This window comes from Nothoprocta perdicaria, unplaced genomic scaffold (genome assembly GCF_003342845.1).
Source record: "Nothoprocta perdicaria isolate Ctin4 unplaced genomic scaffold, notPer1 scaffold_25, whole genome shotgun sequence".
Taxonomy (NCBI): Eukaryota; Metazoa; Chordata; class Aves; order Tinamiformes; family Tinamidae; genus Nothoprocta; species Nothoprocta perdicaria.
Window position 1 is genome coordinate 3,588,018 of NW_020455477.1, and position 16,174 is coordinate 3,604,191.

The window sequence follows — 16,174 nt, forward strand, 5'->3', positions numbered from 1 at the left end:
AATGATTCTTTAGTAGCAGTTTATCCTGTTTTTTCCTTACAGAATATGGATGCATCCTTTAGCACTCCCCACCACCACGCACTTGTTTCAGATGTCTGATGATGGTAGGTGCAAATGTCAGATGAATTTCTAACATATGGTTTGTTCTACTTCCTCAGGGATAAAAATTCAGGCAGTTTACATAAACCTAACATAAACATTATATCACACTATTCTGTCATCCTCTTTAGTGGCTTAGTCTACATAAAATAAGGATTTTTCAAGGAAAAAAATGTAGTCCTGTATAAATGTTTCGTATTTGAAATTTGATTCCTTTTTTCTCAGGAGCTGTGATATCTTGTGAATGTTTAGTGCTTCCTCTGCCCTTTGTGATCAGGTGCTAGGTAAGAAATCTCACATCCCTAATTAAGTCTGTGGCAGATGATTTAGTTTTATATAATTAATGAACTTGAGTTGGAGACAACAGAGCAAACCTACAAGAGCACTGTCCATAGAGTGATCCTGACCAAATGAGGCGGGGTGGGGAGGGAGGGAAAGAGATCATCTTGTGCCTGAAGATCACAAAAGAAACTTGACTGAAGGACTTGGCAGAATAGGGTAAGTACAGCTTCCAAAGGGCTTCTCTGCTTTTGTGATGTGACAGGGAGTGGGTGTTGCAGTTCATCACTTCTCACTCCATGATTAGTGAATCATTATTTATTTTATAAGAGTCCACATGGTTCAAGGGGGATTTGCCCTTTACCAAAAGCAGTTGGTTGCTAGATACTGACACATAGGCACTGTGGCTCCTGGGGGAGTGTGCAGAGGAGGAAAACAGAACAGCCTCCTGGCTTCCCTGTATTCCCCGTTAACTGCTCCCGCAGTTGGACTGCCATGGGTGTGCGGAGCGAGCAGCGCCCTCGCACCCCGGGCAGAGCCTGCTGAAATCAGGTGAGTTTGTTTGTTTCTTTTGTTTCTGTTTTCACTGAGGTTTATCTGATGCTTCTGGCTAATCTTGCAAGAAGAACCTGATGTGAGGAGATGTTTTTTGCAGAACACAATTTTCTCTAGAAAAACATAAAAGTGACGTGAAAATTTTTTGCTTGATGTTATTTCCACGATGGTACTGCTGTGGGAGCTGCTAAGATGACTGCATTTATCGTGATAGCGGAGTAAACTGCTACATAAAAGCAGAATACTTTCAGTGAACAAATAATTGTTGCCCTGAGGTTGCACTAATACATTCACCTTGGATTATTTAAGCATTTTCCACTTTATTCTAAGTTTAAAAAAAAATGTCGTAAGGTTAATTTGTCTTATTCGTTTTAAGATTTCAGAAGGTAAGCAAATATTGACTGCTTTCAGCTTTTACTTGTAGATATGACTCTAAGGGAAAATTAATCTTTTGGAGGTGTAAATTTTGCCTTGCCTTGTAATATTTACTCATATCCAGTTACTTTTCCAGTGAGTAAGAAGACTGCAGAAAGACAGTTTACTGTGCACATTTGTATAGCTTGGATGTTTGTTTTCTACTGCATACTTGGAGTAAAGGAATTGGGTTAGTTTCCAGTGTAGCAAAACAAATATAAGCAAAGGGATTTAAGCCATGCAGGTAATGAGTCCTTGAAACAAGTTAAGGATGTTCTGGAATTTCCTCTCCCTCTTTTAAGAGGCGCTTGGACCAGTATCTGTTAGGAGCTGTTGAAGATCTACTGTTTGCTTGCTCTTGCCTTAGTTGAGTGGTTTGGGTTTAGTGTTATACTGAATTTTGCAACTCTTCACAAGGATCCTTTAAGAGCTGTTGGTGGGCACTTCACTGCTGTGAATCCAGCAATTTATGCAGGTTTTTCTGTGCCCAGTTTAGAAGTTAAGGAACATCCATTAAATCTGTACAATGCAAATAAGTAGGGAATTATCTTTTTGACTAGTATTCTTTCATTTGCATTGTAAGTGTTAGATGTGCTGTTCTGCATCTGAGGATGCTGTTGTATATTCTGTTGGCTAAAGAACAGGTCAATCATGTTTTTAAGGAGCCAAATTTAACCTTAATTTAAAAAGTGCTTCAATTGGTGCTAGTAGGATTCCTTTCGTTTCCATCACTATGAAAAGTTTCATATTTTCAAACATTTATATAGAAAAATATTTCTGGCAGCTTCCAATACAAGTTTTGAAATAGTTGATGTGTGAGGGCCAAAGCTGCCCCTCTTGTTGCATCCAGCCTTAACAACAAATCGGCAAAGGGGGTTTGTGCTGGAGCAGCCTCGGCTCTAGAGGCCGGCCGCTCAGCGCAGCCCTGAGGCGCCTGCACGGGCCGGGCCGGTGCTGCCAGGAGCACCGGCGCAACAGGGGCGCTGCTGCTTCGAGCTGACGCGTCCGACCGTATTAAGAACAGGCTGTTCGTATGGTTTACTTGATGCATGGACCTGAAATACAGGTGAGCTTCCAGCATATAGAAGTACGTATTTTTAACCTGATTATGTCACTGTAACTAGCAGAATATAGGATGAATGGTCATTGACGTATTTCACTTCCAATGTGTCAAAATGATAAAATGTTTCTTTAGGCAGAGTACGTAAAATTTTCAATTTCTGTGCTTTATCATCAGGAAGTACATGCTATATATGCAGAGATATATATGTACAGCTCTTTCAATGGCCAAAATATAAAATAATAGTAGCACTTACTGCATGTTTCACTTTTTACATGCATTCTAATTAAACACAATGAAATTAAAGTATTTGAAAGGACTAATTTGCCTTAGCATTTTAAAGATAAAATATGTGGAGGCTGCAGGTGCTTCAGAGTAGCTGTTTGTAATGTAGATGGCTTCAAGTCCCATCAGAATTTAATTGTTCTCTACCTGTGAGAAATTCTAATTTTCTCTTAAACAAAAAGAAACCGCTGTCTTTCTCATGCAGAACTGCCAAAGAGGGACACACAGAGCCCAATACAGGACTATTTTTTGTGGTCAGATCTGGCTTTTCTGTTTAGCAGAATTTTCTTTTAGCAAGCTGAATGTTTGGATTTTAACTTTATTCCAAAGATTTCTATGTCACTTTTTCTTTTAACTCTTATAAGCAGTCTTTTTTATACATAATTTCATAACTAAGTCCAGTATGAATAACTCGCCTATTTTTTGCTTACAATCACTGCACCAGTGATTACAGAACTAAAGCACATGTTGCTTTTTAATTTGGTCCATGTCGTGCTTGCCTTATCATATTAAGTAATTTACCTACAACTTTTTCTAATGAGTGCAATATTTTAGAATGATTCTGCTGAAGCATGAAACAAACTGGCATATTTACTACATAACCCAGGGTATCAATGACAGCCTAAAAATACCTCCTAGATAGTATGTTTTTATGAACCTTAGTAAACCATTCTTGGCACTGTTGCAAGAGGTGTGCACCAAAATACCAGAAAACACAATTCTTTTACATCATATTTTAAAGCAAATGCAAGATTATACAGTTCTAAGAAGAGGCTTTAGATTATTTTAGATGATTTCTTTGTTTCTTTGTAGATTTTTATGGGTATTAGAAGATTTTTTTTTTCTGAATAGAAACTCAACTCCCAAATCCCGTTTTATTGCATCTTACTTGTCTTTAATTTGTCACACTGAGACAAAGCTTTTAGCGCCAGAGTCTATAAGGATGTAATTATTATTTAAGTGTCCATAATGCAGTCAGCTGTGAGAGCATCAGCACTGCTAGAGGGGGTCTGAAATGGAAGCCTGAGCAGAGTCTGCAAAGGAGAACGAGGCTGGCGAGCACTCTTAGGAAATGGTCCTTTATGGGACCTTAGCAAGGAATTGCCCAAATCCACTGAGGAAGCAGGAGTGTCATCTAAAGAAAATGCAGTCTCCAACTTCTGCTCAATATAAACTGAAACCAATTGCGTTTCAGAAAATATCAACTGTGGCCTTTTTGGAAAAGCCTTTTTCACGGCTTAAGGAGTAGGTAACTAAGGCATGGGACGGACTCCCCGTTACGAGTTGCTGTCCTCTCACAGCTCTGCACCTTTCAACAACCAGCAAGCCGGAGTCTCTTGTGTGAGGGGGATGCTGTCTGGGGCAGGATGTATTAAACTCTTTCATGCAGCGATTAATCCCTGCTCAAGAACTGTGTATCCTGCCAGACCTGGAGGAAGGAGCACGTGGAGCTGTGGCTGTGTGCGAGCCGAGAGCAGCTCCACCAACACGGAGCTGCTGGAGACGGGCAGGGACCCGGCTGCACCCCAGGGACACACTGGGCCCTTGGGCTCTTGGCTGCTTCCCAGCTGGGAGAGCAGAGCCCCAGGTGGCCCCTGGGTCAGGGAGGGCTGCTTGGTCACTCCAAGGTGACGCCGCCTGAAGCGTCTGCATGCGAAGGGACCGGCGCATCCTGGCCGCCTCTAGCTGGGATTGTGGTATCTTCCTTTCCTGCTGCTTCAGGCTCTGGATCTAGCTTTCAAACTGCCAGCTCACCTTGTGTGCTCATGCTAGCTTTACAAGGAGTTTTTCTTGAATTACGATTTACAGATGTGGTTCTTGGGCTGCTTGAAAATGACTTTGCTCATCAAAAGAAAAAAAAAAAAATCCTGTAGCACAAAAGTACCGGAAAGACACTTTATTCTATTCTAGTAAAATATCCCTTATTTAAGGAGTAGAAAGAGCATCTGTGGCCCTTCTGCACACAATGAATTCTCCATCTGCAATCAATGTGTGTGTTTTTTCAGTAGTTTCACTGTGATTCAAATGCCCAGGTACTGCTCTTGTTCCTTAACAGCTCAATGAAGAACATACAGATGCGTTCAGCTTTTACAAAAGGTGGTGCTTTAGCGTCTAAACTTTTTAACAATAAACACTATCAATAATAAAATATCAAAATCACTCCAGAGCTAAGATTCCATAAGGCGCTGCAAGGTGAAGGTTCACCTTCCTTTGTTGGTGTATTTTCAAACAAACAAAAATGAACAAAATTTATTTGTTTCAAGGTTAGGCGATTGTTCAAATTTTTTTATGCATCATGCAGATGAAATCACCCATTTTATCACCATGCTACTATTTCTTTTTAATTAACATTGGCATCTGCTTTGGACTAGAACTTAACAATTTCATTTAACTGCTCTGAAAAAATTAAATGCAAATATAAATATAGCTTTTTTTAAGGCTTCATTATCTCAGTTAATTTTATTCTCTTATAACAATCTGTTCCTAATGTTTTTGCAATTTTTTGTTGCTTATAAAAGCTCAATTAACAGTTCTTTTCCAGTTTGTTCTGTACTGCAGTTGTGAAACAGCATTTGATTTTTATTATGTGCAAGCATGTGTTCTCCGTAAAATTACATTTTTGCCTCTCCCACAGAAACAGAGTGGGCAACTTCGTTTACCTTGGGAATTCAAGCTACAGTGCTTACTTTGGGAATTCAAGCTACAGTGCTTTAAGTCTTTTATCTCTAGTGAAGCTTTTTTTTTACAGTGTCTCCTATAACATCTTTGTAGACAGACTGATGATGGAGCTGATAGACGGACACACGCGGAGGCAGAGAATAAAGGGGCCATGCAGCCCCTCTACAGAAAACTGGCTGAAGGGCCCAGCTCAGAGGGCTGTGATCAGCATCTGGGAGTGCAGCTGGAGGCCAGTCACTAGCAGGTGTCGATACTGGGGCCAGTACTGTATAACCTCCTTCTCAGAGACCTGGATGATGGTACTGAAGGCAGGTTCAGCAAGTTCATAGCTGATACAACACCGGGCGGAGTGGCTGATCCTCCACCTGGTTGTGCTGCTACATGCAGGAACCTCAACAGGCTGCAGAAATTGGCAGAGAGGAAACCTACCAAGTTGAACAAGGGGAAGCACCAAGTTCTGCCCCTAGGAAGGACCTGGGACAGTGCAGCACCCTCCCACACTGGGAGATGACCATCTGGAAAGCAGCTCAGAGAAGGACCTGAGGTTTCTGATGGACACCAAGTGGAACACAAACCAGAACTGTGCCCTTTGGCAAAAAAGGCCAACAGTCTCTTGGGCCTTAGGAAGAGAACTGCAGGCAGGTTGAGGAGATGGCTTCTCTGTTCAGCACTGCTAAGTAAGGCCACATCTGGAGTGCCGTGTCCATTCATGGGCTCCTCAGTACAAGAGAAACGTGCAATTACTGGAATGGGTCCATAATAGGCTATGAAGATGATTAAGGCCTGGAGCATCTCTCATATAAGCGAATGCTGAGAGAGCTGGGAAGAGCCTGGAGAAGAGAAGGAGGGGATCTTATCAAAGTTTATAAATATCTCCTAGGAGGGAGTAGACAACTGGGCAGGTGGTTCCTCAGTGATGCCAATGGCAGGAGAACAGACGGGAGTCACAAACTGAAATACAGGCAACTCCATTTGAGCATAAGAAAACACTTCTTCATGAGGAGGCCGTTTGAGTGCTCTTGCAAGTTGTTGTAGAGTTTCCATCCTTGCAGATATTCAGGATTTGACTGGATGCAGTCCTGGACAACCTGAGGGCGTTGTCCCTCCTTAAGCAGGAAGGTAGGACCAGATTATCTTCAGAGCTCCCTGCCAACTCCAGCTATTCTGTGCTTCTGAGAAGGCACTGTCTACTTGCATATCTTTGAGAGGTATTGTTTATAATATGCCTTATAAAGTACACACTCCTCCTGTTCTAAATACTCCTTCTGACAGGAAATCAATTGTCTTGCATAATCATGCTATGTATTTCTAGGTTATCCAGAACAATTTATTCAAGACTCCAAAGTCTTCCTGTTGCCTGTATATTACAGTAGTGAGCTCAAGTGTGACAGATTTTTTTTTCCTTGTCTCAGGTGGTTTACAGTAGCTTTTAGTATCCAAAGATGTGCATATGGGTGGATAAAAGTTAATAGATGCATCTTTCAGTGCTGTATATCAATACAAACAAAACAGAAACGTGGACCTTCCATTCATGTATTCCAATATCAAGTAATGTTTAACCTTTAGTGTGCTGCTCTTGCCTACACTGCTCAGTTTTGTCCTGACTCTTAGCCGTGCTTAAGGCACACCTGGCACCTACTGATTTTTTTCCTCTGCTCTTGTCCTTCTTTGAGAGTTCCCGACAAAGGGGCTGATGCAAACTGCAATTCGGGCATCACTGTTATCAGCCAGAAACTGTACTCGTTAGCAAAAAACTGACACGTTCCCCGCTGACCCTGGCATTCAATGAATGGTGCAGATCTGAAGTCTTCTAGGCAACTTCCAGGTGACATAAGGGACTGTCCACCTCCCTGATCACCGGATCCAGTGTGCTGCAAAGAACAACAGGAAAAAAACTCTTGATCATTGCATGTGAAAAACAGGAAAATGATGTTAATGTATTTGGGGGGTTTTATTGCTTTTGCTTTTGATTTGCTCTTACCATCAAAAAAGAATATCCTATCCAAAGACTCCTCCAGTTGAGTGGGCAGGGAGGAATTGACTGGTCTTGGCTGTGGACTGCGACGGCCTGCGCCGGCGCCTCGCACACCGCACACCTGCTTATGTAGGGCTTGATCTCCTCCTCAGACAGCGGCGTCATCGGCAAGGGAGCAGCGCTTGACAACCAGTAAGACTTATCATTTCGACTGGCGTAATAACAAACTTGGTTGATATTACAGTAAGCAAAAGGCATGGTACTAAATATAGGAAGACAAGATCCAGCTAGACCTAAAAATATTAACAAATGATGAAAATTACTCCATTTTTTTCAGGTAAGTTCAAAGCCGTATTTTGGCCAATGTTGTTGCAAAACTGTATAACTTGAGACACCACATAATTCACAGCTCTTAAATCTCCCTACCAAAATGACTAATAATATTACAAGTAGAAACTTTTTTTAACTAATCAATGTCTTTCTTTGACCAATAACATTTCAGCATGTCACAGTCCAGTATTTAAACATGATGCAGTTTGTCACCACGGGGAACTGTTATGATAACAGATTTAACTGTGACAACACTGAAAAAATAATTAGGCAAGAAGTGGCAGCTGGTTAAAAAGGAGATTAGCTATTTACACTCTCCCTATGAGCAGTGAGAAGCCAAGTGCCAGCATTGCTAAAATAGATCATTTTTGTGAAGCGTGACAAGCTGTTGTGACTGATGACTTGGGAAGAAATCTCATCAGCTGTTGCCTTCCAGGTGGTTGCCTTCCTGGTTTCATGGACTCTCAAACTGAAGTAAAAGGACTGAAACTCGTCGCAGAGGAGCCCATCGGGCAACATATTCATCAGGCAGACACTAGCAGGAGCGTCTACTGCATATATCAGGTTCAAGTGCTTCCAGAATTGAGTCTGGAACAATTTCATAATGATCTTTCAGTTAAGTTACCATAATCACTGAAAGTATATTCTACCTGGAACTTCATGATTGATCAATTATTTCTGAATGCCCCAAAACCTTAGTGTCCTGTAAAGACATATAAGACTCCTACACTAAAGAGAGTTTTGCTTATCACAGATAATGCCCCATTCCAAGAATAAGAAAGCATCTAAAATAGCCTTAGTAAGGAATAGGCCTGCAAAAAGAACACATTTTGGTCACAGGGACGAAGGATTTTATTTTACTTGGCTCTTATTTTCACTGTTCCTGTAAGGCCTGAAGTTACTAAATTTAGCTATCCTGGGGAATGCCAAACATGTAATAGTGAAAACATTTCAAACCAACATTGGTATACTAAAAATATCTATTTTTTATTACTTTTAGTAAGTTCTTTTTAAAATTTCTTTTTTTTCCAGATTATTAGCTTCTTCATCTGTGATCCTAAAGGACTTACGTGCCTCTTGCATAAAAAGAGGACAAAAATTCAAGAATTTTCTTGTGTGCAATTTGCAGCCGTTCAATTTTTAAGTCTGCAGTTCTGGCCATGTATTCAGGCAGCTAACTTTATTCAAGATGGGTACACATGGCCCAAGGCACCAGAGTGGACCCAGCTTCATTATAAATTCATTATAAGCAGTATAGAAAACAACTTGACAATCAGTATGGAGTCTGCAGAAAGTAAATGATGATAATTCTTAAATGTGTGTTCCCATTGGGCTTGTTTTTTATTGTATATAAAGCACATCGCATTAGATCTAAACTGGCAAGTGACTGCTCTGTAGTGCAGTACATACCAAGGTCTTGATTATGAGCTTTCTCTTGTCCTTCCAGGTACAACAGGCTATAGCCAGTCCATAATTTTGGCATCCCCTGTGGACAGAGTGGTTCTCTGTCTGACTGACTGTGAAGAACAAGCAAGAATCCACTTTCGAATCTAACTTGAGGGCCTGGTGGTCCTGGGATACCAGTCTGGCCGGGTGCACCTGATGCATAGGAGACAAGGTAAAACAAGGTTGCTTGCACGAACACTTAACCAGTTGGAGCTTTTACCTTTTACTCTATTTACTGTTCAGTAAGGGGTTTGTGACTGAATATAATACAGCTTCATATGGCAATAAAGGTAGCAGAGGAGTCACGTTATCCAGTTATTATTGGAGAGAACTGAAGTAAATTGCTGCTGGATGCTTTGACGTTGGCTTTTCTTGTCCTGCCTCTGTCCTGTGCTGCATGGATTTTTGCCCATGAAAAAAAAAAGATCTTTGGTGGGCAATAATTTTATGGACTTGTTCCATAGGATGACATTGCTATCTGGACTTGGCTTTCTTGTTAATAACGTATATTGAGATTTTTCTTGAGCTGAGGCCTTTTTACTTGCTAGCAATCCACAAGCGTTGCTACCAGTGCTTGAGCTGAAGGGGAAAAAGGAATGGTCTGGTACTGAGGCCAGGGAGAGACCTGGGGTGAATGGGGGGAGTGGAGAGCAAAGGTGGCCTCTGCACCAGCTACATGTCCCCTCAGAGCCGCGTGACTGGGTTGCTGTGTGAATATTGCTCATGGGTGAACAAAGTCCCTTCTCCCTGGTCTTGCAGGCTCCACTCTCCTGCTGAACCTTGGTTTAGCTGTACAGAAAAGCAGTGCCCTTCTCAGTCTAGTCTATGCCTTTTGTTTGGGCTTATTGAGAGCAGCAAGTCTTGCTGAGTGAGCTGAAGGCGTTCTGAACTGCAGCCAACACTACGCAGAAGCATCAGTAAGTTTATCTTGAAAAGGAAGAAATCACAGTATATGCTTATTCCATCCCCCAGGGGTAAACAGGCAGGGAAAAATGCACTCTTACCTTGTGGCCCAGTGTATCCTTGTTCCCCTGTGCTCCCTTGGTCCCCTGGAGGTCCGGGGGGCCCAGGTGAGCCGTCCTGCCCCGGCAGGCCACATGACCCCTCTTCACCTTTCCTTCCTAGATAAATACAAAGTGCATCCTCTTCTTTCATGGGGCTGCATTTACTATTCATAGTTGTCATCATTTACATTGTCCACACACAGCATGCAGTGGGCCAGTCAGCAAAACCAAGACGACTGAGAAATTACACTTAAGGAACTTTTTTTTCTGTAATGCGTTTATAGCTTATTATCATTCTTTGTGACTGCAGTGGTAGTTCAGAGGTAGAAGTAGGATAACAGAGCACTTATTTCTGGAAACCTCTAAAAAATGCTTAAGGAAAATGAGACAAGATAAAAAATGGAAAAGAAGCCAAGCTTTCAAAACATAAGCTTACCTTGGGGTCCAGGGTGTCCTACTGGCCCTGGTAATCCTATAGAACCATCATCTCCTCTTTGACCTGCTTCTCCAGGAGGCCCTGGGATTGTAGGGCAGGAGTCATCTATTTTTCCCGGTTCACCAGGATCACCTGGAATGTGTAATAGGAAACAAATCAGATAAAAAAAAAAAAATAAATAAACATATATCCCATGAGAAAAAATCAGCATAATTATTAGCTGATGTTGGTATTCAAGTGTACATTTTGAAGTGAACTATTTAAAAACTTAATTATGTCTCATTCTCTAACTCCACTGTCAGTATTTAAGAACAGCATTTAACGGGATGGCAGGCATGTCCTCATAAGCGTGTGCTAGCTGATGTTTTTTCAAGTGTTTGTTGTGCACTGTCTCTATTCTGTATTCTGTGCCAATGTGCCCCAAACTGATTATGATTAATGCTAGCTCTTCTGTCCTACAACACTCAAAAAAAGTGGACATTCTCTCTGTATTAAAAGTTACTAAAAGTTATTGGCTATTTGCATTTTGGAACAAAATCAAAATCAGATCAGTTTAATCACATTAAGAATTAAGCATTGTACTAATCCTATGTAGGATTCAAACTCTGGATAGGTTTCTTACTAGATAGTATCTGCTGAGATAAGTGAAAACAAAATAGTGATAATGTCAAGCAAAAGTATTTTATATATCTCTGAAGAAAATTATAATTAAGTGGCATCTTAGCATAAGCATTCCTATGCAGCACCAGTATGATAATGCTCAGCTTGAATATGCAAGCAGTTTATGTGAAAAATCTTAATAGAATTGCACTGTTGTGGCAATATCCTATTCCTAGCAGCCTAGCTAAGACCTAATTAGAATGGAGTGTATCCAAACAAAAGGAAGCCCCGATAAAAACAATAATCAATAAACATCAACTTACCTATAAAACCTGAAAGATTTGAAAAATGGAAAGCAGATTGCAGTCATTGTGGTGCCGGCAGCAACATGTTTCAGGCATGTAAATTAGAAAAAAGAAAGGAATGAGAACTGAAATCATGAGATGAAATCAATTTGAGGAAAAAAAAAAAAGACATTTCAGGAACTTTTTCCAAGCTCATAGGAAAAATAGATTTGGGTTTTTTCTGAGGTTGTTTAAATATTCTATATTCAAGTAAATATGAATAAGAAAATTTTATATATAAATACAGAGATCAGTCATAAATGAATGACAAACAGCAACAGCTTCAGAAGTACCTGAAGGACCTGGAGGACCAGGTTTTCCTTGAAAACCTTGATCTCCAGTTTGTCCTGTAGCACCAGGTGGACCATGTGGGCCAGGGATTCCCATAGGACCTGGAAAGAAAACAGCTGTGCAGTTCCATGGGTTCACATTCCAAGGTGAACACAGGAATAAGAGCGGCTGCCTGAGTAACACATACTTGGGACTGCTCAACTCCCTTGTCTCAGAAAACTTTTGTCTTTTCTCCCTACTCTTGAACTTAATATTTGGAACTTTTCCTTTTGTAGAGAAGAGAAAGGACTTGTGTAGAAACATCTCCTCTACAATCTGTGGAGGAAGCATAGAATTTAGATCCCTGCTTCCAAAATAAGGAACCTGTTGAAAGCCAACAGCCATTCCCAGTGTGGGTGTGTTGACTCCATGTTAGCTCCTACCCATCTGCAGCTTCCATGGTTTCTCAAAATCCATGCAGAGAGAGTCACATTTTGCTTCAGAATGTCAGGTTGGTGGGGGAGTCCCAACAAGACGTTGGAACCAGTATGTGTGGATCTGGTGGTTCTCCCCCAGCCCTAGTTCTCTGCAGATGAGAGCGCACAGCTGTGAGGTGCCTCGTTCTATGCAGCTGCAGCAGACTTGCCCACTGCAGTCCTTGTGCGTGTGGATCAGTTGCTGGCTCACACCAGCCAGGTAAAAGCTTCACATCATACCCTTTGGGCCTCTTCTTCCGTGGCTCCCTGGAAGGCCTTTGGCTCCTTGTTGCCCTCGCTGTCCAGGGATCCCTGGTGCCCCTCGAATGCCAATGTCACCTGGATCTCCTCGCACAAAGATCGTCTCTCCAGGAGGGCCAGGATTCCCTGGATGACCTACAGTAAAACCATTTTATTCTGAAAAAATGCACAAAGCATAAACATCTAAAATAGACATGTTCCACTGATGTTTTTTCATTGAGATATGATATAGCACTTGCACTTTTTTGGAAATATTAGCTTTAGTCTTTCTCTAAGGCATTGAAAAAAGGAAGTCAGGGGAATAGCTCCTAAAATTACATAGATTCTGCACAAGGAGGAAGCAGCAGGTCCATGTTACCTTTACTGAAACACTATTTCTGCCTGTTTATAACAATAGTGTAGACCCTTCCAATCTCCATCCCCTGTTTCCCAACAGAAAGCAAATGTTTTCATCAGGCAAGGACGGGGTCAGATAACTGCCTGAGGTAAAAAGGTCAGAAAAGCTGGAGCAGGGTCTAAAGCACGCTCTATATAAATGTTCACAGAAGTGTTAGGGCTTTATACCTCCCAGGGCTGCATTTAGATCAGGGAGCCTTTTCTAGATTTACTACCAACTGCAGGTAAAACTGTAGAGAGGAACCAGAAGAAAATGTCCATGCAAACTCTGGAAAATGTGTTTGATCCTTCTTACTGGGAAGAGACACGAGGAACCTTATTTCCATTATAGCTGTGGGAAAATGGAGATATGCTATAGCAAGGGAACTTGCACAGAAACCACCAAACAGGTGAAAAAGCCGAATCTGGAGATCAGTATTTTATTCTTGCTCCAGTGACCTACCCACTGCTTCCTTCTCTGCTCAATCACAGAGGCTTTGATTTATTTCTTTGCACCCTATGAACTTTTGGATGTTGTTTCACAGGCAACAACCCAGTATCTCCTAATAGCACCACGGCTCACATTTGATATTTTTGTTTTTAATACCTCTGATGCCATCTAAACCAGGTGGTCCTTGGTCACCTGGAAGACCAGGAGGTGCACTATCAGGAGATCTTCCCATAGGTCCAGCAGGTCCAACAGGTCCTCTTCTACCTATCAGATCACATAAGAAATGTGCTGAGTTTTCAGTCTGTTTATATTTTAGATTACAGAAATAAAAGTGAAATGTGTCTGAAATGTGAAGACATGGACATTCTATCAGTTTTATACTGAATATGCTAGTGATTAAGCTAATTAAGACTTCAGCTTTGTAGAACTGAAAATACTTATTACCTTCTAAAATTTTTAATTCCTTTCTATAAAATCTACTTACATCAAAGGTGTTATAAAAATGCATTGTCACACACGGGCACCATTACCAGAGGTAATGCTCTACCCTTGAGTTCTAACAGTCACCGAAATCGTAAAAATGCAAGACTAGTAGTGACCCTAAGGTCACTAAGTATTCATGTCTGTTTCTGCCCCGCTCCCAAAAAAAAGGAGTTTAGCTTTTTTCTAAAAACTAATAGCAAACAAGATTAAGTTACTAACCCTAGATGTATTCTTCTAATGTTTAAAGTCTGATGATTAAGGTTTAATGTGTGATTTATTTATTTATTTACAAAGACAATTAAGTGTCACTTTGCATGACATGTAGGAACCATCCTGTATAATGCTTTTGAATACAGGAAGGTTGTATCCTGCGTGTATTCAACCCCTTTCAATACCCTGACATCTCTTTTCTATTATCTTTTCTAATTTGTTTGAGCTTGTTTTCAATTCCATTCTTCTATTTAGTTTCTAGTGAATTTTCCCTAATTTGTCAAAGCTGCCTACAGTATGCCGTAGGAGGCCCTGACCATCCCATATCATGCAGTATTAATAAATCTTAGAATTAAACTTCTCTTTTTAGTCAACAGCATCATTCTGTTGTCTTCCTCAGTTCATGAAGGCAGGTAACTCTCTGAATTGAGAAAACAACTGATTGTGAGTTGGTCTTGCATTTATTCACCTCATTGGAATTTGTGTCAGGTAGTTTGCTTTGATGAGCCCTGTGATCTTTTCAGATTTGTTGTTGTCAGATTCTTTTTTTCCTCTACATCTTGTACCACTTCTTCATAGCTCTTTTGCAAACATTTGCTTCTTCCTACTTCTGAGCAATTCCTTCATCACCAAAGCTCTTAATCATAACCATCTTCTAATATAGTTGCATCTTTCATTTACATCCAGGCAGTTGACAGAGTTACTGTATTTCTGTGACTACAAATTCTCCTGCACATTTTTTCTTTAGGAATTGCCCAAGAGGCAGCTCTAAGCAGTAGCCTGAGTCTGTCCCAAGCCTTCATTTCTCATTGCTACCTGTCCTGTAAGCATAATAAATATTGGGATATGTGTAACTGGTAAGAAAGTGCTGTTGTGTGGCAGTGGAAATGGTTTTCTTGGTGAGGGAATGTCCTGTGTGCATGTTCCTGGGGAAGAGCCTGCTTCATATCACAGGCTGCAGGACGTGATGAGGAGAAAGCCTTTCTTACCTGGGAATCCGGGGAAGCCCCTTTCTCCAGGGGGACCAGGAATAGAAATACCAGGCCATCCAGGTTCACCTCTGTCTCCTTTTGGCCCACGGTCTCCCAAGTATCCTGAGGTCCCTATTTCGCTTGGACCTTTATAGGAAAACATTATTATACATTTAGTCTATAGCAACTACAATTACAGATGTGCAGAGCAGAAACATCAGCTGCAGATGTTTTTCCTTAGCAAGGGCTGCTTAGCATTATTTTTCTGGTTCTCACTTGGAAGCTGGATAGAGCTTTGTTGAATCTGGCCCTTACTTATTCACCTTGTTCCTTCAAGGGTTATTTTATATAGTATTATTGTCTATAATTTGAAATGTAAACTGATTCAGGGTCCTAAATGTCTTCTTTTATCAGCATAATTTGTAATATCTAGATAGATGGTGGGCACTGATTTTAATACTGCTTCAGCAGTTCCTTTTGAAAGTTGCAAATAGACTAGTATAAGTGAAATCCAGGTTCCTCTGAAGTGTATGGCACAATTCCCATTGACATTAATGGAGCTGGGATTTTTGTAAGTCTCCTTTTAATTTGTTAGTTTCTTACATATTAAAAAAAACTCTGTAGACTTGGCTTTACTTTGAATCATCTGCATTGAATATTTTCATTGTACAAACAGCTCTGAAAGTTTCCAACAAAACTACATGAGAAATGTAAGTTTTGAAGTTTTTTCCACAACTAACTGCAGATGTGTTACGAGGTTATTACTTTACGTTCTATTTGTAAGTTTATCCTCTATTTGTAAGTTTATCCTATTTGTAAGTTTATCCTTACAAAACTTATTTGTAAGTTTTGCCTGCTCTTCTGAGCAAGGCAAAAAATACAGTAACATGCATCATTCCTTGCATATTCAGTCATTTAAGACATTTTTTGCTCCACATGACTATTTTCATTCTTTACCTGGAGCTCCTGGGGAACCCTTTTGACCTTTCAGTCCATCCAAGCCATCTAGTCCAGGCAGTCCAGGAAGACCTGAGAGTCATTACAGGCCACAACATGAATGCCACAAAAATGCTTTAAACAGTCAAAATTAAAAATCATGTCGTTGTTGCTGACAGCATTCTGGATCAAGATAGAATAGTTGCTGAATTTGATTCATACTGGCAAGAGAAGA

General features: G+C 40.8%; 1 protein-coding gene across 3 annotated transcripts in view; it reads right to left on the bottom strand.

Moving 5' to 3' along the window:
* Positions 1-6,211: 6,211 nt before the first annotated feature.
* Positions 6,212-16,174, bottom strand: part of COL4A4 (collagen type IV alpha 4 chain) — a 56,800-nt gene continuing 46,837 nt past the window's right edge. For all 3 annotated transcript variants that reach the window (XM_026040105.1, XM_026040106.1, XM_026040107.1), the window contains 11 exons: positions 15,961-16,032; positions 15,022-15,150; positions 13,496-13,603; positions 12,493-12,648; positions 11,800-11,898; positions 11,486-11,494; positions 10,563-10,694; positions 10,127-10,243; positions 9,087-9,275; positions 7,353-7,639; positions 6,212-7,242 (listed from right to left, as the gene is read on the bottom strand). In XM_026040105.1, the coding sequence (XP_025895890.1) occupies positions 6,979-7,242; positions 7,353-7,639; positions 9,087-9,275; positions 10,127-10,243; positions 10,563-10,694; positions 11,486-11,494; positions 11,800-11,898; positions 12,493-12,648; positions 13,496-13,603; positions 15,022-15,150; positions 15,961-16,032 (1,562 nt within the window). In that variant the 3' untranslated portion in view covers positions 6,212-6,978. The remainder of the gene's footprint in view (positions 7,243-7,352; positions 7,640-9,086; positions 9,276-10,126; positions 10,244-10,562; positions 10,695-11,485; positions 11,495-11,799; positions 11,899-12,492; positions 12,649-13,495; positions 13,604-15,021; positions 15,151-15,960; positions 16,033-16,174) is intronic.